Consider the following 21,156-nt stretch of genomic DNA (forward strand, 5'->3'; position numbering starts at 1 on the left):
GTGTCTGGAGGGGAGGACTCGGGAGCGCGACCAGCCGAGGGATCGATCGGATTAAACTCGATTTGAGTGAAATTAACACAAAGGAGAGAAGAGCAACGCACAGTAGTCGGCGAGGTCGCGGATGCGAGATACGCCGGAGAAATAATTCATGAAAAGCACGAAACTTGAACTTTTTTCCCTCTGTTTATTTATATTTCAAACTGAAAAGGACCACCGTGGATTTTTTTCAAGCAAGCGGAGATACTAACCCTACTAACGAGGAGTTGATTTGATAAAGAGCCCGAAGTGACCGAGCTTGTTGGGTAAGCTAACAAATGTCCCTTTTCACTGAGTGCATTTAAGAAAAATTTCGAACAGATTTTGGCACAAGTGTAATGCTTCCATAATAACACAGGGTCCTGAATTAAAATCGTTTATATTCTTTCTGAATAGCAAGTTTTCCATACTTTTTCAGCACAATCGGACTCTTTAATCCACCCAGTGAGTTGTGGTTTTTAGACCGACGAGCATTTCTTTCAGGGCAAACTCGCGGGAAAGGTTCTGTTTTAGACTGCAGGTTTATTTCGCATCTGTTTTATTTTTTTCTTTCAGTAGAAAGTCATTGAAGGTCCGTGTAGCTGCCATGCCGACATGCTAACAATAGCAAGTTTAGCTTTGCCACCCGCAGCATCGCTCACTCACACAGACGCACAACAGTCCCATTAGTTAGTTGAAAAGTGGAAAGAAAAATGTCCAGCACAACACTGAGAGCCTCGTAGTTTCTGAGTCAGTTCCTCAGACAACTTATCGTCCTGTGTAATATAAAACTTGGACTTAGTTCATTTTTAAAGTGTGAGTGTTAGCCCTGTTAGCTAATTGTGTTGAAGCTTCTAGGAGACACGAGGTGGCTCGAGCGTAGAGGTGAGTCACTAGCCGACTGAATGAGCGGAGCACCGAGGGAGATTCCCAGCGGAGAATACTTGGCAGAAATCTCCAAAAACGCCGCACACTGGCTCAATTGCACCATTTAACAATGAAAGTATAAATAATAGTTTGATTTCAATAGAATTGTAGTGTTTTGTGGTTAAGGGGACAGTGTTAAGAATGTGTAGTAGTCGGTAGTTTTATTGGACGAAAGGGACAGAGCAGTGGAGGAGAGGAGGGGGGAAGCTGTGAGGCCAGGCGGTCATTCCATACAACCGTGTTTTTCTTGTTGTTTTTACCATGCCTTGTATTATCAAAACACTTTGGAATGTGCTGAAAAAATTGTCCTACTCGTGTACAGCTTTGGAGTGGCGGAGAAAGTATTTTACTTTAACAAAAAAAACGAGATGAGCGAATCGTTCCCTGGTCCGAAACGACGTGCGAAATACCGCTGATAGGCTAATTAGCTTTGCTAGCCGCTGGAGGTTGGCCCAGCGCTAGGACACAGAAGTTCAGCTAGCCTGCTAGCCAGCTCTCATCCTCATTGTGTACGGGCAAAGACCACTTATTAGCCCCCCCGGGCTAGCTACTAACCTGCTCGAAACGGTTATCGATCAGTGCATAGCTCTTGGGCAAGGGAATTAACTTTGCTTCTTTTTTCACTTCACTTTTTGACGAGGTAAAAATGCAAAGTTACATTACAGATCCTCCTTAGGTCTTTCCGCCTTTCGGCTTTTGTTAGGAGCACTTGTTTGTTGTGTTACATTGTATCCGGCGACCGAAGTTTGGTTACACTTACGACTACACTTGTTACTCGATGTGGAAGGGGAAAAAGGCAGTCCTAAACACCTGCCCTTGTAGTTCCACTGACACATCTTTACCTTAAACTAAAACCGTATTTTTTTCTTTGTACACTCTTAACTTAATTGCGTGTATTTCTTGCGCTATCCTGTTCTCTTTCCCCATTATGTGTTCTGTAATCGGCCAACTTGCATAATGGTCACCCTGCCGCTCTCACGCAACTCTGGCACTAAAATCTCTGGAAAATAACCGAGCTTGGTCCCCCCTCAGAAACACGCGCTCGTTTTTTATTCGTTTTTACTTTGCGGTTTTAGTCAGTGCGACACATTTCAGTGAATTTGTGCTGGGTCTTTTTTCCTCCCGTTTCCCATAGAGGCAGGAGCTGCTATACCCCCACCACTACCACCTTGTGTCTTTGAGCCAAGATGGCAGCTAGTCATGTTTAGCGGGCCACAGAGGGAGAGATAAGAGGCCCTGACCACACACACACACACACACAACAGATGCTCAGCACTATTTGGTCTCTCCCCTCTGTCTATCACTGCCCTTTTTTGTGGTAAAATTTGAGCCCCCCTCCCAGCTGCAAGGCTGACTTAGTTTGCTAGAGACAGTTAGTCTGGGCTAACCTGAGACTTTTACACAGTTAGATTCCCCTCCCTTTGACAACGTGTGCAGAGGTGAATGTTTTAATTTTGCACATATTTAGATTGATTTACTAAAGTAGACACAATGGTTGTTATTTTTTAGAGTAGCCCTTTTCCCCGTTTAAATAGTTCAGACTTAAGTTTGAAGTTTGTGGAAGTCATGCTGATTACCCTCGAGTTGTCTTAATTTTGGCTGGTGAGTGTGCATTATTCATTTAAAGAGCCAAATAAAACAGCCATTAACATTTGAAACTTTATGAAGCAAGTTGCAGGTAAATCTGTTTGTCGCATTGTCATAAACTCTCTGTTCCACTAAAAGCACAAAGCAGAATCTGCCCTCGTCTCATTTTTAACTCTAAAAGATGGAGATTCTGTGAGATTGAGGAGTTTTCTGTTTCCTATTTTTGGCAGTGGTCCCAGCATGGCCACATCTAGGGAAATCCCTGTCACCTTACAGTGGGGCTAAGATTGGGGCATACACCACACATACAGTGAAATGCAATTTTAAGATAGCTCTGCTCAGAATGATGCAATCAAATTTCCGTGCTTATAGCTGTACACTGATGCTCGTTGTCGCCATGTATGCCCTCCCCCATTATCTATATTCAGTGATTTTTAATGAACATCTGTCTGTGCAACTTTACCCTGATCCATTATTTTAACTTTGACACTCTTTGGAGCAGGTGTCCATCAGTTTGTCATGATTTTGAATAAGCCTCCTCCCTGTTGTTGTGGTCTATGAATCATTAGTGTGGTCAGTGTTGGTTATCTGGACATTTCACTTTTGGTGTGCAATCATCTGATGACCTTTTCACCGGCTCTTGCTACTTTCATGCTGTGAAGAATAGTTCAGATTAATATGGCTAAACTTACACAAGTGTGCGCAAAAGTGACAGACGAGGAGAAACTAAAGACAAACGAGAGGAGAAATCAGAAGTAAACTTGTTGGCATGTGGGAGAACACTGACATTTTTGTATTATGCTGGTTAAAGTGACATTTGTTAACATATTGGGCCTTCCTCTCTCAGTTTAATGTACACATGATTATTGAGAGGATGGGAAATCTGGATGTAACAAGTTCATAATTCCTCAGCCTCATTTCTCAAAATGCTAAAAAGCAACTTTAATATCAAAGGCGCATTTTCACTTTCAGCATTGCACCTACTGTCATGAAGTGATTTTTGTGTCTGACTTAATGCATTAGCACCCACTCTCTTGGTCTGTCGAAGTGTTGACGTTATCTTACACACTCAGTGGGGTTAACAGTGCAAATAAAGTATTGACCACAAAAAGGAAGTGCTAGATTCTTGCCTGTGTTGCAATTAAATCTGAGTGTGAAGCAGAGTGACTTGTCTGGAGGGTGATCTTGATTTGGCACGTGGGGTGCTCTTCAGTGGCTCTTTAAAAGCTCTGTAAATGCATTTTAGTGTGAACGTTCCTCCCTGTCTTGATTTGTGTTCACTTGCCTGCAGGTTGGCCAGGTGATCTATGAAGCTGCCTCTGCAGACTCACTCGTCCCACACTCACAGACTCCCATTGTAACCAGTAACTGGTTTATCTAAGCCTCGTTTCCACTAGTACTGCCTCGACTCTACTCGGTTTTTGGTTGTTTTCCATTTCAGTAGAGTACCACCTAACGTGGTCTATGCAGCTGAAAGTTCCAAGATGCCATTTGTCACATTTTCCGATCTACTCAGCTCACTTGGAACCCCAGCAAAGCAGGTACTAAAAAAGTACCTGGTACCAGGTAATACTACCAAATGGAAAACCCCAATAGCTGACTAGGTACTAGTGAGAAAGGGCTCCTAGTGAACTGAAAATGTTTTAAGGGACTCACTGGAGAGGCAGCCGAATGACAGAAAGGACCAGGCCGGCTTGAAGGTAGGGAAACATCAGATAGCGTGGGCTTAGCTGTGGGCAGCTGGTTAGCAGCACCTGAACTTTAAAAACAGAATACTTCATAAATAAATTATAGTGAGATACAAAAACAGATTTTAAACAGAAGATGGAACGGTGTGCAGAGAATAGTATCAAGTAGACCAGCATCATAAAAGAGATGTTTTAGTGGGAGATATGCAAATCACTCCAGTTGGTCAGCACTTTCAGAATAAAATCAGTAAAAAGTGGAAGCAGAAATGTGTCATTTGCTACCTTTAGTCCTGAGATAAGTTGTAATGCCCCAGCTGATGTTTTTCTGGACAGTAGTGTTAAATGGAATAATAATGAGAAATCGAAAAGAAAATTCTTACAATATTTTAAGAGAGCTGACTTGCAGTTAGTAAACAATGGGTCTTCTGGATTTTAACCTATGCTCGCAGGAGACGCTTCTGTAAGTTTCAGTGAACAGCCTCCAGTTAATCTCTAGACACACGCTGCGTAGTACAGATAACCTCTGGTTGAACTGTAACAAAAGCAAAATGTATATAATGTTTCTGATGTAGATATGATTTATAACTGAAGATGAGTTATCTTCACAAATTCTTTGTAGAAGTGGAGCTTACGAGAAAAATAACTTTTTCTCATGTATTAAAGAACAGCTGCTTGTTTATGGGAACGTCTGTGGCGTTAAGAGCTGATGCATTGCAGGCATTGTTGAAATCCATTTGAGGTCAGCGGAGGTTTCGCTGTAGTTATGTAGTTGAAAGTAATGATGAAAAGCACTCACTCTCTCTCACTGGACACACAAGCGCACATAAGATGGATGACACTGATTGCCCGGCCAAAACTGAACTGAGTGGATTGTGTGCAGGTTAGCTAGCAGCAGGTAATGCAGCGCACTGGACAATCTGGTGCTGAAAGGTTGCTGTTGGGTGTCTGAATCAGATTACTGTTGTTTGTTAGGGGGGCCATTTTGTCTCCTATCATCATGTGTCATAGATGGCACTTCTGTTGGTGGGGATGAGAAGTGGTGCTGTTGTTTGCCTCCATCTCTTTCATCTTCGCTATCTATTGCTCCACCTCCACCCCTCAGCCACCCACCCACTCCCTTTCTGCCCCTCTCTGCATAAGCCTACCTCCTTTTTTTTCTAGTCTTCTTTCTCACCCTTTGCAGCTCTCTTTCTCGCTCTCCATCTTTGCCTGGCTGTCTGTTTTCTCCCCCGCCCTCCATCCAGCGCTCTCATTTCCAGCCAAAAGGTTAGCGGGGGTCTTTAGCACTGTGGTGACATTCAAAACTGAGTGTCATCACTGTGTCTACTGCTCTCTCTCATCCTTCCCTCTCACCTGTCTCTCCCTCTGCCCCCTCCTTCTCTTCTGCGCCTGCCTCCCCCATCCTCCTCCTGCAGCGAGGGCCTTCTGGACCAAGTGCTGTGCCTAGGAGAGAGGCTGGCATTAATACAGCTCTCAAGTGTTTGTGTGTGGGCTGTACGTGTGTTCTGTATGTGCTGGAGGAGACGGCCTGTCAAGTATGGGCCTTTTAGTCTGTTGTTGACCTCTGCTGCTGTATATACTTTTGGAATATCCCGTTTCCCCTCTTCAGCTCTTTGCTAACATGGGAAGAAAATAAGCAAAGCTAAATCCAAGGCCTTTCCACTGGAAATATGTGGGAGTTTTGTGTCATCAGCTGCTGATGAATCCTATTGCTGAAAAGCTCCGTCAGCGCCATGCAAAAATCTCATCAGTTTCCCGGCGCTTGCTGTGGTTTAATGGCACTCTTGTGGCATCCACGCATCCTTCTTGCTCATCTTCGATCACCATTTCTCTTCGGTGATTCACGTTGCTGATGAAAGATTAAGTGCTGCTTGCTTTTGGAATCAGCATCCAGTTAGGGAGATGGAATGAAAACAGGATGACGTTAACTACACGTGAAAGAGATTTCAACCAGTAAAGACATTTTCGTAAGAGGTACATAGATCTTTGTTTTTGGCAGATAATATTGGAATTTCCTGAACATGTAAACATTTAAATGACTGATCCTCCGTGAGCCTGGAGGTTTCTTCTTCTTAGAAGGGAGTTCTTCACTGTTGCAAAGTGCTAATCGTAGGAGATCATCAGATTGTAGGAGTCTTGAACTTGATTATAAACCACCAACTAGATTATAAACCACCCTGACACATTACTGTTGTTGACTAGTTCCATCTACTGTTGGAGATTTAAACCCATAACAGAAGCACCGTGATCCCATGGAGCTCGCCAGCTCTGAAGAAAGCGAGGGCATTGGGTGATGTTTCCTCGCGTTTTTAGAAGGACTCTGGAAGTCTTAGCACCTGGGCAAGTGGGGCAAGAAGTGTAGCTATCCAGGCTCAGACCTGGCTGTCCCATTGGTTGAAAAGGACATGTCGATAGCAGTGACTGACTGAGCAGCAGTGGGGGTTGCATTCTGGAGAGCCTGTTTATCATCAGTGTGTGAGCCTTCCTGTATACTCTTGCATAAAGGGATACCTAAGCATTTTGGCTTTGATGGGGAATTCACCATGAAAGCCTTTCTTTGGAAGCCCGTGTAATATTCATGTTTTCTACAAAAATGAAAATCTAGACCGAGAGTCAGGAAAGTACTGCCTGTGATGTTCTTGTTGCTCAGAAGTATTTCCAAAGCTTCGTTTTTTTTTTTGGGTCTGAACAGGTATGACAAATCTCTCAACAGCCCCAAAACCACTGGTGGTTTTCTTTCAGCAAGCTGATCTGACTCCCTGCTACTGACAAATCCTGTAGTTTTTGAAAAGGCTACTGCTTTTGAACACTTGCAGGGTTTTCCCCAAAGCCTGTAATAGTGGCAGTGTAACACTATGATAAGTCATTTGCATTACCAAGCTACAATTTCCCCCTCACCTGCAGCCGTTTGATCTCCGAACTTCATATCAGCTTATGCCTGCTGCTCTGACTTTCTGATCAAGATTCAAACAACACTGGAATATTCATATTAATGAAGTGGTTTTAGAAACAGGGGACGCCTGTCTCCTTCAGCTCTGAATGCCTACAGCTACAGACTCTGAGGGGCGGTAGGGGAAATACCAGCATTAACTATAGCGCTCATCCTGAAAGCGTCGGTACATGTCGTCAGACTGGGCATTGTGACCTGCCTCCTGTTCTGAACTCAATGTGGGTCAGATGCTACAAGTCAAATATTAGTTCAGCCTACTGTATGTATTAAGGTCAGATAAGACACTTAATCTGGTCCCAGTCCATGGCAGAAGTTTTGGAAACTCATTCATCCCTAGAGTTTTAGTACTGCAGAGGACAGGCTGTAGAGTACTTTCAGGAGCTGCAGAGATATTTTAAAGATGCATCCCTCTGGCTTAATTTATAAATTTGAGACATTTGCTTTATAGGAAAAAAGATACTCCAATGACCTTATTGCCTGTGAGGGCCTATCACAATTTAAACCAGCATAAGTCTTTCTTGATTTGCATAAGCTCTTTCCACAGATTCTAAATGCATTCTACAACCATATATATCCAGTGACCTTGTAAGTAGATGAGTGGAGGAAACCCGTCAGCTAAGCACAAATGAAACATTCAGGTTCTTAGGAAGCATTTCTCAGCAGTCTGTTGAAAAAGATTCAAGTCTTTGTCTAAACTTTTGTTCTTGGTTGTGTTTTCCTGTTTGTAGTAAGTGACACAAAGTGTAGAAAAGAAGTCTGAGAATCAGTCTAGCTTCAAAACAAGCTATTTTGACATCCTACATTTGACATTTGGTTTTGATTTGCTTCACTCTGCTGTTGAGTTTTGATGACTAGAATCTACAGACTTTAGGAATGCCAGTTTCTGCTCAGAAGAAATGTTAACATATAATTACCAATGACTGATGCTTGTTGTAAACATTGTTTTGTACTCATGTAATGGAGTATTATCTCACTATCAGCTGAGATAATGCTAATCGCTAATTCCGCAGTGACACAGACAGAACAGCTTGTCTGTAGCGCTGTGCACGGGAACAGAGAGGAGGGAGATGGGACGACACACTGTCAAGTTTATTTCCTAGCTCCAGCATGAAGAGAAAGTAATGCATGTAACAGATGGAGAACAAATCATACTTAACCTCATTTACATACACCAATGAATGATTGAGACTCGCCGAATCAGTGAGCACAAATGGATGGATATAAGCTGAACAGGTAAACCGGCACTGAGTCATAGCATTTGCCTGCTTCTTCAGTCCTGTTTTTAGCTTTAAGGCATTAAAAAGACATTTTTAAAAGGGATTAACAGGAGCTTCAGGGCGATATATAAGGGTTGTAGGGTTAGATACTTATTTTTATCTAACCCTACAACGGCCAGTACCGTCTTTGTCTCCACCCTTCAGCTCTTACTAGTGGTTGATGTTCATGACTCATAACAACACGTTGTAAGGAGTTCAGAGGTCGGTAGAGTTCTCGTTTCAGCAACATTACAGTATTAAACAGTTATCATAAATGTTAACCTGGCTGTTGATTATTTAATTCTCAAATCAGGAGAACCGTGTAAGATATGTTACCTAAATCAATGGTTGAGCTGACATCAGTGTGATGGTTCCCCACCCTTGTAATGTGCTGGCAGAAACCCTGGTATTGGCAACACATTGGTTGTCTCGAAAAATTTGGACGCTTCAGTTATAGCTTTGGTTTAAAGAACTCAAAAATCCTGTTTAGGCCCGATGGGTAGAAACCCTACTAAACCCACTAGAATCTTTAAACTATTTGGTGAATATTTCTGGGCATATATGTGTCACTTTTTAAATAGGCTTGCTTAAACCAGTGATTTTCAGCATACAGCTTCACAAACCACATGACAGGTTCTTTAGCTCAGTGAGCACAGAGACATGCACTCTTTCTCTCTTAGCAGGTTCCTTGGCTACCCCCTGTGGCCTACTTCTTTCTCTCCCTCCCTCTCCTGTGTCTGTCTCTCAGCCTCTATGTCTTCTGGGATCAGACTGAGAGCCGGCCAGTGGTTTTTCCTACCACATGGTAAAGGCAGGGAACAGATTGGATAAACACAGCCCTTTCCTGCTGACCCACCGCCACCACCCACCCCCTTCTCCTCCAGTCTCTCTCACACACAAACGCAAACCAACACACACAGTGTCCATTAACAAAGCAGCCGTGCGTAAAATAACCAGATTTTCTTTAGCTTCACTGCTTCTTTCTCTTTTCGCCTTGCTCTCTTGGCCCCCCTCATCGCCACCCCGTCAACCCCCACCTCCTCTTCTTTCTTCCTTCCTTCCGGCCCTCAAATCCCAGCCCCAAACACACGGCCATGCATCCCCTCACTTGAGCGTAATTACACACACAGCTAGCCAGCTCTTGCACGCTGTCCTCCATTTGGGAACAAAGGTATAAATTATAGTGGCTTAGATCCTGGTGGTAATGGGAGGTGGGTGGGTGCACACGTGTCCTGCAGATGAAGAGGGAGATCATTTGCTTTAAACCCCCCCCGGAGGTGTTTGGTGAAGTTGCGCTTGGTAAGGCACTGGTGTAGTTTGCTCTTTGGCTTGGTTTTATTTGTCTGTACCTGTCTGTGCCTCAGAGGAAACATGGTGTTGTTGACATGGCAGAGATTTCCTGTAGTAAAGCCTGGAGGCTACAGACAGTTTAGCTGCCAAACTGTCGACAGCACAGACAGAACTGTATTGAGCCGCTGTTGGCTAATCTCCCTCCCTCACACCCCTCCTTCACCGCAGGCTGACGCTGCATGCACCAAGTGATTTGCAGTCATTTTGGTCAAGTGTAATAGATGTTAACAAATAAAAACCGGCCAGTGTCTATAATAGTGGAGAGGAAACCACTAAAATGAGGCCTGTGGATCGAGAAGGTGACAGCCCCATGCAAATTGTCAACATCTCGAGATTTCTCTGGAGTGGTTAAAATGACAACTTCAATAGGCGTTCAGAAATGTTTACAGAGCAGGAAAAAGGTGAGGTGTGCCTGCTGCCTGCGGGTTTTCATTCCAGCCCAGTTTACACCAGGTGACGTCACTCCCAAACATGCCTTCATGCCGACGGGAAGAACATATCAGTTAGATCACCTGACGTGGGTGATTGTCTGCACTGAAAACTTGGAGACTTGTCACGCTGTGTTTTGTTAAATGGCCAACAGATATATGATATGTGTAAAATGCTCAATATACAAAAATAAAGTGAAAAATTAAAATGGGCATTTCTGATTGGGCCTGGCTGCCAGTCTTTTCTTAGAGTTCCTGTTTGGGGTTGTTGTTAAATGAAAGCCCATCTCTAATGCATTACAGTGAAAGGCTGTGTAATGCCTCCGGCAGCCAGAGAAGGCCATTCAGTTGCACTAACTTGGCAGTGATATTCTGCGGTTTCGGCTTGGCTGAATGGGTGGCCTCAATAATTGTGGTTTGACAGAGCTGCACAGTCAGTGTGAATTCCTGAGCCTGGCTGGTGATTGCATGTGTATTTTTCAAGTTGGCTGAAACTCGTGCATGTATAGTTGGTTAAAACTATACGTACACGAGTCTTTCAGTTGTTTTCAGGTGAGGTGGAGCTGGTAATTACGTTATTTGCCTCCCAGGCCCGTGCACTCGAACCAAACCCTTTTCATATTGCTTCTAGCTGTGTGTAAACTGGAGTGTCTGCTGCTTCAAGGTCAGTGTCTTGATACAGTATCTTAGGTTTTATTTTGGGACACGGTTTGCTTGGAGTTGCAACACAAAGAAATGCAAAGGAAAGGCCCTTTCTCTCCCATCCTGACCCTGTCTTAGCTTCCTCCAGTGCTTTCTTTGCACTGCACAGAAATTACTAATAAAACCCAGCATTTGTGTGTGCCGTAGATCATTTTTCACACAAGTTCTCATATTTGACAACGAATTGTTTTAATGACGACTGTTAGATTTGTTGATTTTGTAATTGTCCATTATAACTGTCAGTATGGTGAAATTAATCAAACATTAGCCAATATATAAAAATTATAAATATATTTACAGATAAACATCAGTTAATCTCGTGATAGTGGTAATCAGCCAGGCACATATCGGCTGATAGCGCATTTTGTTGTGCTCTTTTACGTCTCCTTCAGCATTTTATGTCATTTTGTAGATTTGACATTTATCCAAACGCGGTCGAGTTTATCCAGTTTTGATGCTGTTACGCCAGCACATCCTCCAAGTCTATATATGAGCAATTAGTGATAGACTGGAGCTAAAATAACATATTTAAGCTGCTCAAAATAGATTTCCCCACTAGTTTCACTTACCACTTTCTGCTCAGTATGTTTTGTAATTATATTACTCTTGTAATATAATTGATTGATATTCTGGATTTTTGCAGTGTCTTGTGACATGAAAGTGGATTACTTTCATGTCTTTTCTTCTTTTTTCCCCATGAAATCTGTTACTGTTGTTACTGATGTTATTTAATAACATGACAGCAACTAAAAAGGATATTTACCTTGTTCATCATCATCAATGTTTTTTGCTAATACCGAAGTTTTGTTTATCTGAGTCATCCGCCTTCAAACTGACCCCTGTTGTTAAAACCTACATTGACTTTCACCTCTGAAAATGCTGATAACCATCAGTGTGGTCGTGTGAAGCCACATTAAGTGAGCATGAGCTTTCGGGTGTGTTAGTACCTTTCTTTTTTTATGTCACTGGATGACTGAGTAAATTTGTTGGATAGGAGGTTGAAGTGCCTACCATACTGCCGATAGCACACAGACTACTTATTAACAGCTTGCCCTGCATCATAAAAATGGGAGGTCTATGTTGTTGTATGTGAGCTGCTAAGGATACTAGCTGTTGAGGGTCAAGCATGAAGGCTCATCACATGCCAAGATACTGATTTGCATAGCTGGGAAGGGACAAAGTGTTTGCTGCTTCATGCTAAACATTGACTGGTATGTATTCAGTTGGCTCAGATGACAGCTTGCTTGTTTGTTTGTTTTTATGGGTTTTTTGTTGTTGTTGTTTTTTAAACGGATACATCTGTGGTGTTCAGTATGGATATGTCTGAATTTCTACTTGGCTCCTCAGCATAAGTGTGGTACGGCAGGAGGAGCATAGGGGCCTAAAAGCCTCATCCTTTGATGAGATTTGGCATTTAAAGTGGCACACTGGTCGCTCACCTAATTCCCTGTGCAATGACAGCTGGGCCAAACTGTGCACGTGTTTTCATATATGTATGTCACTGTGTGATCTCTGCAAGAACTCAAGTTTGGGCTAAAACTGCAAAGAAAGTGGTACAGAAAGTTGAAATCAAGAGAACAAGCAGTTTGTCTTCTCCATGACTGAAGCAGGTTTCACAGAGGGATGAACAGATACGCTAGAGAGATGGAGGATGAAATAAAGAGCAAGGAGATGAAGTGTATCCTGCTCCGTCCACTCGTTGCAGACGAGTGTTATCTTGTGGGAGGCTAAGTTCTAAATGCCAGACAAGAAATGAGGAGGATGAGTGGAGCAAAGGAGCCTCGAGACACACACACGTGCAACTGCGCTGTTCTCTCACACACACACATAGACGGCTCAAGTAAGTGCTCATATAGCTACATTTATTTAGTAATGTGGGATTCACTCATATGTAGAGTGTGTGTGACAGGAAATCACTTACCCTCACACTAGCTTGCTGCAAAGGATGTGACATTACACTCAATTACTCTCACCTGAGACGCAGACACATGTAGAAACTTTTCCTTCCTGTGACTGAAATGCACAGCGTTTCCGAGCTGCTGTATTCTTGGTAATCTAGTAGCTGAACACAATATTTTTTTTTCTTCTTCTAATGCAACACTTGATGTGCTGCTTTAAGAACATGCAGCACATTGGCCTTAGCTGCCATGCAATGTTTGAATGTGCTTGCTCATAGGGGGTCATGTGATTGTTGGGTTTTTCTCTGTATCTATGAAGCGCCTTGAGGCGACTTTTGTTGTGATTTGGCGCTATATAAATAAAATTGAATTGAATTGAATGACTTATACAAAAGCAACTAGACATGGCATAATATCTTTTCCTTATTTTCTATCATAGTGTTAGATTGGTGGAGACTCATTTTAAACACGGCCAATATTTCAAAGGAGTTTAATCTATGTACAATTAATCCTAGTGAGTCAGATGCTTATGATTCACACTGCTCTACTCAGAGGAGAGATCCTACTTTGGTCTTCTCAGGCACACAGCCAATCAAATATTGATATGAAGTGTACGAAGCTGTAGAGGTTGCTTCCCAAATATGAAATGAATAAGGATCATTTTGACCTGTGTATCATGCATAGCTAACGGTTCAAGAACAAAAGTGGATACACAAATGTGCGTTCACTCTCTGGTTATTGAGTTTGAAGTTTGAACCTGCTGAACTTCAGTGTGCACCAGCAGGCATGCCCATGTTTACTGTTTATAGTAATGCCCTACTGGAGCTAGCAAAAATATAGCTGATCGAGTGACCGAGTGAAAAGCTTTTATAGGTGTTTCTACTTCTTTATGGAAACACATCTCAACCAGGGATCTTAAAAAAGGGCAAAGGGGGTGTCTGAGTTTTGTGCAAAGTTAGCAAATTCTACAAGAAACGTGCTGTCAGCTTGACACAAACAGTATCAGATCTCCTTTATAGGCCAAGGTCAGTGAATTCTCCATTTGTCATTGGCCCTGTCCAGTATATGATACTGATAACCTGTGTACCCTAGCTGATGTGTATTTAGAATCAAGTTTCCAAGTTCTTATTTGTAATCCAGAGGCCCTGTCTCAACACATGCATGTCAAATTTATTTTCATTCCTGTTCCCTCTGACTAACACTCTGCTGTGTAAGTCACAACTGTACAGCTTTGCCATTAGGACAACGTGCAGATATTTGGAGACTCCATCCAGGTGTGGCAGAATGAGTTGTGTTACTGGCAGAAGAGTGAAATAATTAATTCAGATGAATTGTTATCCTTGTAAATTAAATTCACATGTTCAGAAGTCTAAATTACCAATTAGTGATTTTTAATTGATGATTAAACTAGTTTTCTGGAACACAGGGGGAAAAACATTACATCAACACTGCATGAAAAGTCAACTGTGCTTGAGACAGATGAGCTTAAATGTGCTTATTTTATATATAGTTATAGAAATATATAGATATAATTTCAGAAGAGAAGGAGACTTGGATTGTAAACAAACATGTTACTGTCTGTAAAGTCATTCGGGTGTTAGCAGCTCTCCTCCCTGCAATCCAGTCACTTAATACTAAAAACCAACTGACCAAGACTAACAGATTTCCTGCTTTACAGCAGCGGTCCCCAACCTTTTTTGCGCCACGGACCGGTTTATGCCCGACAATATTTTCATGGACCGTCCTTTAAGGTGTCGCGGATAAATACAACAAAATAAAACTAGTACTGGTACCGAAAAAGAAAATTTATTCATAACACACGTGAAAAGACCAAGGAAAACAGAGTAAACGATAAAAACGATAACAAAATAACGCTGAAAACCGATTTAAAAACCCTGAAAACCATACATTTCACACCTGAGCCTCAACTCTCGCGGCCCGGGGGTTGGGGACCGCTGCTTTACAGGACAGATATAGTATTTTTGTCACTGGCGACCGGCACTTTGTCAGAAATGGCTCCAGGTGAAGCAGTGAAAATGTTCTCAATATAAAGTTAAACTCTTGTTGACGAAACTACCACTAGTTTAAGTCTTGGATACCTTTGTATTTTGCCGTAATAAGCTCTTTGTTCGTACAGGCAGCTTGTTTACGGCTCATAGGTATGGAGGAAAGGACTCTAATGCTATTTACACAACAAGAGTGGATGCTCCCAGCTGGCATCTTGGAGATTTGCAACAGAAAGGCTCAAGGCTTTAAGGAGAGCTTTTTCACTGTAGTGCTGTGTCATGCTAATGTCACAATGTTACTTAGTGAATGGCTTTAGTTTATAAGGGTATTGTCACCCAAAAAGCAGACATTAAAGAGTATGCAAAGAGACTTTGAGGAACCACATCTGGTTACAAATAACTTGTGCTTGTTAGTCTCAAACGTTAACTTTTAGATTCTTGAAACTTTTCAAACAAAAAAAGTCTTGGATTAGTTTAAAAGTATCACTTTGACTTCTGTGTTTTAGCAGAGAACGTGGTAGTTTTTACAGCATTCAGAGTTTCTGGCAATAGCAGATGGTGGGAGCAGTGAAAGGATGTTGGACCAATCAGTTCTAACAGTTTTATCCTCTCGAGTAAAGCTGAAGAGAAAACATCTGCCTGGTGACAGGAAGCAGCAGGCTTTATGTGAAGTGTGGTCATATTTTTGACAAAACAGTAGCAGAAGTGCTGCTTCTCTGCCATGCAGACTGCACCAAATGTAGGCCCAGCTCTGTGATAGGCACGTGAGCCAGTCCAGGATGCACCCCATGCTGTGATAGACCTCAGCAGGCTGTATACTCAGACCTAGTTAGCCCGCAGTGAGAGGTGCTTCACTAAATCTGACGATTTGGAATGTCAGTTGCCTAATTTGATTATTTGTGTGGGCATGAGGAGTTTTACAGCGCCAAATATTTATTAAGAAGGAAAACTTGCTAATGCTTGTGTGCTACTTTACGTGAGTGGAAATAATGACACGTTTTATCCCCGATACCTGCCGAGCTCTATAATGAACCAATATGTGGGAGGGAGGAGTGGAGGAGGATAGAAATGGGGCGAAGGAGTTTGGGGGGGTGGGGAACTCTGTCGCGGTATAAGTTGGCTTGGCTGTTGGTTTTTGCAGCGCATAGAAGCAACAAGCAAACCTCCCCCAGTCCTCTCTATCTCCACTACACACACACACACTTCAAGCATGCTCAGATCCACCTACCTCCATCCTCTCACTCACACTCACTCGCTTGTTACATTGGCCTCTAAGCTTCTCAGATTCCTAATTTTATCACACAAATAATGCTGAGTTCTTAGCAATAAGTTTCCCGTAAGCATTATAATCTAGCTTTTTATACAGAGGGAAAGGGAAGCCCACAGGTAGCAGGTGGCTAATTCCCGTACCTTCAAACATCTGCCATGACTGACTGGTTAGTTAGCCAGCTGAATGAGTTGCTGACTGAAAAGCTAACCACTGACTGACTGGTGTATGGGCAGGCTCTGTGGCCTGTTGGCTTGCTGTTTTCTGGCTGGCTGGATGGCAGCTGCTGCTGTTCAAACAGAGCTGCATCTGCTGGGTCCTTTGTTCTAACACACACACACACACACACACACACACACACACACACACACACACACACACACACACACACACACACACACTCAATGACTCCAAGTGTGTGTTGGAAAAGAAAGAAGTTCTTTGTTTAGTAAAAATGGAGGTGGGGGATGGTCTCTTGGGGGTGGGGTGATATAGAAAAGTTTGATTCAGTGGTTGCCTTTTAAAAAAAATAATTTAACATCTTCGTGTTTTACCTCACCGGATAAACTAAAATCTTTACAATTGAGGCCATCATACCATACTTAATAAAGATGGCAGTTCAGTTCTGCATGGAGAAGAAAAGCATTTTCTGTTGAACAAACTTTGATAACTAACCCTCCTTCAGTGTTTCTTACAGTGGGGTTTCTAAGAATGGAAAAAGAATCAAAATAAATTGTGTTTTACTCCTGAATTCAAAAAGCTACCTTTGTAGAAAATGTCCCTACAAGAAATGTCTAACTTTATACAATACCAACCACGGAACTATTGAAGACTAGTTCTGTATGAATTAACAAAGGCAGCATGTGACGGTTTATCGGGGGACTGTTAAAGTAAATTATTTTCATAGTGAAGCATCCAGGAGCTCTTTGCCCTTCTCTGAATAGCTGCATTAATTCCACCGTTTCTTTTTCTCTTCCTGTCTCAGCAGAAACCTTCATGAGGACCATGGTGGAAAGCTTCAAATTAGCAGCTATCTGATTAGCTTCTCACTGCACAACAAATCTCCCTCCATCCAGTCCCCGCCATCTGTGGGGCCTCCATCCAGCCATGGCGGACCCTGGGATGTTGAGCTTATTCGGGGACGACCCAGGGCTGTTCTCAGATGGGTTAGATGGTTTAGGAGACTGCTTTCCTCAGCAGTCGGTCCCAGGCCAGTCTGCTCCTCTTGCCCAGCAGACAAATTCCGCTCTGAACCATGAACACCAGGGAAGCAGGGGATACCACCAGGGGATGATGCATGGGAGTGGGCCTACCCCAGCACAGCCTAAATTGGGGCAAATGTACGACCATGGCCCGTATACAGGCTATGATCAAGCCGGCACCCCTGGAGGACGAATGATGGCTCAGAATGGCCCCAGCCAGGGTCCCCCAAATGTGAACACAGCTATGAATGGCATGACCTCCCACTACCACAGTAACCCAGCTAACGCTAGCAACCCTCACCATGGGTACCAGGGTGATACTGGAGGAGGAGGTGGGGGAGTTTGGGGCCAGCAGCAGCAGACCAGACCAGCTTATCCACAGGCTCCAGCACAACCAGGGGCTACTCCCAACCAGATGGGAAGCTACCAAATGTCTCAAGGCAATTATGGTGGGATTCAAGGTCCACCCACATCTAATGCAGCCCGCATGAATCAACACTACCCTCCACAGAGCATGGCACCCCCTCCTGCTCAGGACACATCTCACTACTTGGGACATAACCAGATGAGACACCCTCAGCCTCAGGCACAATCCCAAGGCTATCCCAATATGGGACACACATCCCGATATCCACACTCCCCATCCAGACAGCCGCCGCACCCCCACCACCAACAAGGCATGGGAGGGTTTGGGGGTACTCAGTACTCTGGCTATCAGCCCCAGTATGGTGCCATAGGACCTGGGATGGGCCAGGCTCCTAATACTAATGTCAGTGCTAATGCCAGCCAGCCCATGGGATCAGGGCAGCTTGGCCAGAGGTTTAACCAGGGAACAGGCCCGGCAGCAGGGCAGCAGGGACAACGATACCCCCCTGGACCACCACACCAAGCCCATCAGACTCATTCTGCCCCGATGCAGCAGCAGCAGCAGCAGCAGGCAGGGCAGCAGAGCCAGCCTATGCACCCCCTAAACCACCCGCAAAATATGCCCCAGCCCCAAAACCAAGCCCAGTCCCATCTTGCCCCCCCAGCTCAGGGAACTTACTCCTCTCCTTCATCCATGTCCCCAATGCGGGTTTTGGGAGCCCCGACCCCTCCTCCCGCCCAACAGGGCAGACCTCCTAGCACAGGGCTAGCTGGGCCCCCAGAGGTTGCAGGATACACAGCAATGCATTCTCCACCCAGTGCTATGGCCCATCCACAGAGGACTCCACAAACCCCGCTGTCTGCCCCACACCCCCAACACCAGCAACCCCATAGCATGGCCCCCAGTGCGGGGCAGATGTATCCTGGTATGGGGCCACAGCGTGGCGCACAAATGGGACCAAACAGGCCTCAGCTCCAGCAGCAGCAGGGTAAGCAGTGTTCTGTTCACGGGCTTCACTTTGATCATTTATTGGCGATCGAGATCAGTTTCAGATTTACAAAAGGACAGAACTAGAAACTAAAGCCATTTCCATCATGGTTGTATTGGCTAAATACTGAGTAAAGCTTAAACAGAGAGAAATGATCAAAATATGGAAAAGTAAGAGTATGTCCACACCTGTTTGGGGGGGCATCAAAGTGTTCAGATGAATTTCATTATCAAACACAGGGTAAAAAGGAATTCTGCCTTGATTCCATCTAAATAGTTGACAAGGGTGACACGACGATGATGATGATTCTTTTTTGTCCTGTCGCTTTATTCAGGGCATGAAGCCCCCGCAAGCCAGGGCGGAGACCAGCGTCTACTCCAGACCCAGCAGCAGGCCTCTCGAAGTGGGCAGCATATGCAGCCGGCACCCATGAGTTTTCAGGGACCGCCTGTTGGTCAACATGGAATCCCGGCTCCAAACCAGGGCCTTGGGCCACCCACTCAGAGCCCTCAGACGCAGCACACACACCTGCCCTCACACCCTCATCACTTGCAGAGCACGCCCCCTCCCCCCAACCAGGCCTCCCACCCGTGGGCACCTCCACCTTCTGCCTCCCACCCACTCTCCTCACCCCCTCTTACCCCACAGAAAGTGCCTCACATACAGGTGAGTCTCCGTCAAACAGACACTTTGATGTGGTAGCAAGGCTGAGTATGTGTGAGTGAGATCAAGACTATGTGCATTTGTTTTCATGTGTGGGTGTATTTTATGTGAATGTTTATTTTTCATGTGGGTGGGGGAATGTGTGTATTTGGAGTGTAAGGGAAGTGTGTATGTGTGTGCAGGAGTGTGTGTGTGTCTGTACATGACATTTGAGAACACAGCGGTGCATTGGGCACTGGCTCACTGGGGTTTTGTGTATGTTTGTTCATGTTTTTTTTTTTTCCTTTTGTGTGTTCTGCTGCGGGCCTTGTGCACGGTGGTTGTGTTTCCGTGTGTGTGGTGGGGGGAGGGGGTATGGATTTTTGCAGCCGCTTATTTCCTGTGAGCTGCATATCCTGCGACACGCGTGCACACACATGCACAGAGGCGCCACTAGCATAATTTCTCCTCCCCCTTGCTTCCACTATCCCCCTCCTCTGTAGAGGAAACCTCCCTTCCTGTCTCTCTCCTCCCAGTCTCCTCTCTTTCCGCTCTCCCTGTCTGTCTTACTATTTGTCCTCTCCTTTTCAGGGGTGCCATCATTAAGTTAATGTTGTGTAGCCGGATGTGCAGAGAGACAGTTTGGACAACAGGGAGACCGTGAGGATGGGGTGTGATTAAGTGATTTGGAGTGAGAGAAAAAAAACATTAAGAGGAAAGAAGTGAAAAACCGAATGGAAAATCTCAAGTGAAGGGAGGACAGGAATGGTGGGAAGACATTCTCAGTGGCGACCAGCACGTTTGAGTGCGCGGCACCATTGCCGCCTGCGTCACGTGTCCTCGCCTTCCATTAGCTTGTTTTGTTGCTCAAAGCCCCCTTTCTCCACTGACCCATTCACACACAATAGCAGCCCTATGGACATACACACCCAAAGATCCAGTCCCCATTTTCTCTTCCACCCCCACGCCTCCCCACCTCCCCACTTCCAAGCCTACATCGCTGTGTTCAGTGGTTGACATTTCAGCCGTCACACTTAATTTATCCAGCACTCCTGACCTACATGCCAGGTTGACTGGTGAGCCTTGCTCCTCACTGGGGCACGCACTGCATGTGCCGTTCTGCCATTCTGGCTCTAGCTGCAGGCCCAGCAGCCCCCGTCATTACACACACACCAACGGTGCTCTGGGACGGAATAGTGAATGTGCCTTGAGAAATAGGATAGCCTAACTAGAGGAGTTAGAGTAGCGTGTGCATGTGGCCCGGGAAGCAAGGTTTCTGTGCGCCTCATGATGCACTTGTTAGAAAGAGCCCCACACACAGACACACACACACCAAGCTGGTCAGTCAGTCATGATGACTGCATGTCTGGTACTCTAAGCTCCATCTGTTCACTAAGCATGGTTATTACACATGCACGCACACATGCACGCGTGCCTTCGTCAGCAGCTCAAGGTCAAAGCTCTGGCAGAGTGCTGGGGTGTGACCTTTATTCTACATCTCACGCACACTATGTTGTGTGCAGCACTCTAGTTGACATATAACGCGCCTGTCTTACCCCTCCCCCTGCTCTGCCATACATCTAGCTTACCGGGGTTCTGCAGCTTTGAGGAAATGCTGCTTTGATATGAAGACGCCGGGTGCTCGTTTGTGCGAAGTTCAGCGAATGAAAATATTCTGCAGCTGACTGCTTACTCAACACACGAGCACAGTTCATTTTTCATTGATTTTTCTCTTGGTGAAGTTGAAATTTATCCCATCTGAACTGTCTGTCTATAATAATAGATGGATGCTGGGATGGACACTTGTCTTCTGGATTCACTGGACACACAAAGTCAAATTAAGTGAAAATGATCAATGGAGATTGACAGCAGATAGTATGACT

At 44.5% G+C, this 21,156-nt stretch overlaps 1 protein-coding gene across 2 annotated transcripts in view; it reads left to right on the forward strand.

The window, feature by feature from the left end:
• chd7 (chromodomain helicase DNA binding protein 7) overlaps window positions 1-21,156 on the forward strand; it is a 71,221-nt gene continuing 50,065 nt past the window's right edge. The window contains exons 1-3 of one of the 2 annotated variants that reach the window (XM_087850689.1): window positions 1-302; window positions 17,060-18,631; window positions 18,966-19,297. In XM_087850689.1, the coding sequence (XP_087706815.1) occupies window positions 17,182-18,631; window positions 18,966-19,297 (1,782 nt within the window). In that variant the 5' untranslated portion in view covers window positions 1-302; window positions 17,060-17,181. The remainder of the gene's footprint in view (window positions 303-17,059; window positions 18,632-18,965; window positions 19,298-21,156) is intronic. The other variant, XM_087850688.1, reaches the window with a different exon arrangement.

The sequence above is a fragment of the Neolamprologus brichardi genome, chromosome 14 (assembly GCF_056152115.1).
Source record: "Neolamprologus brichardi isolate AB-2024 chromosome 14, ASM5615211v1, whole genome shotgun sequence".
Classification (NCBI taxonomy): Eukaryota; Metazoa; Chordata; class Actinopteri; order Cichliformes; family Cichlidae; genus Neolamprologus; species Neolamprologus brichardi.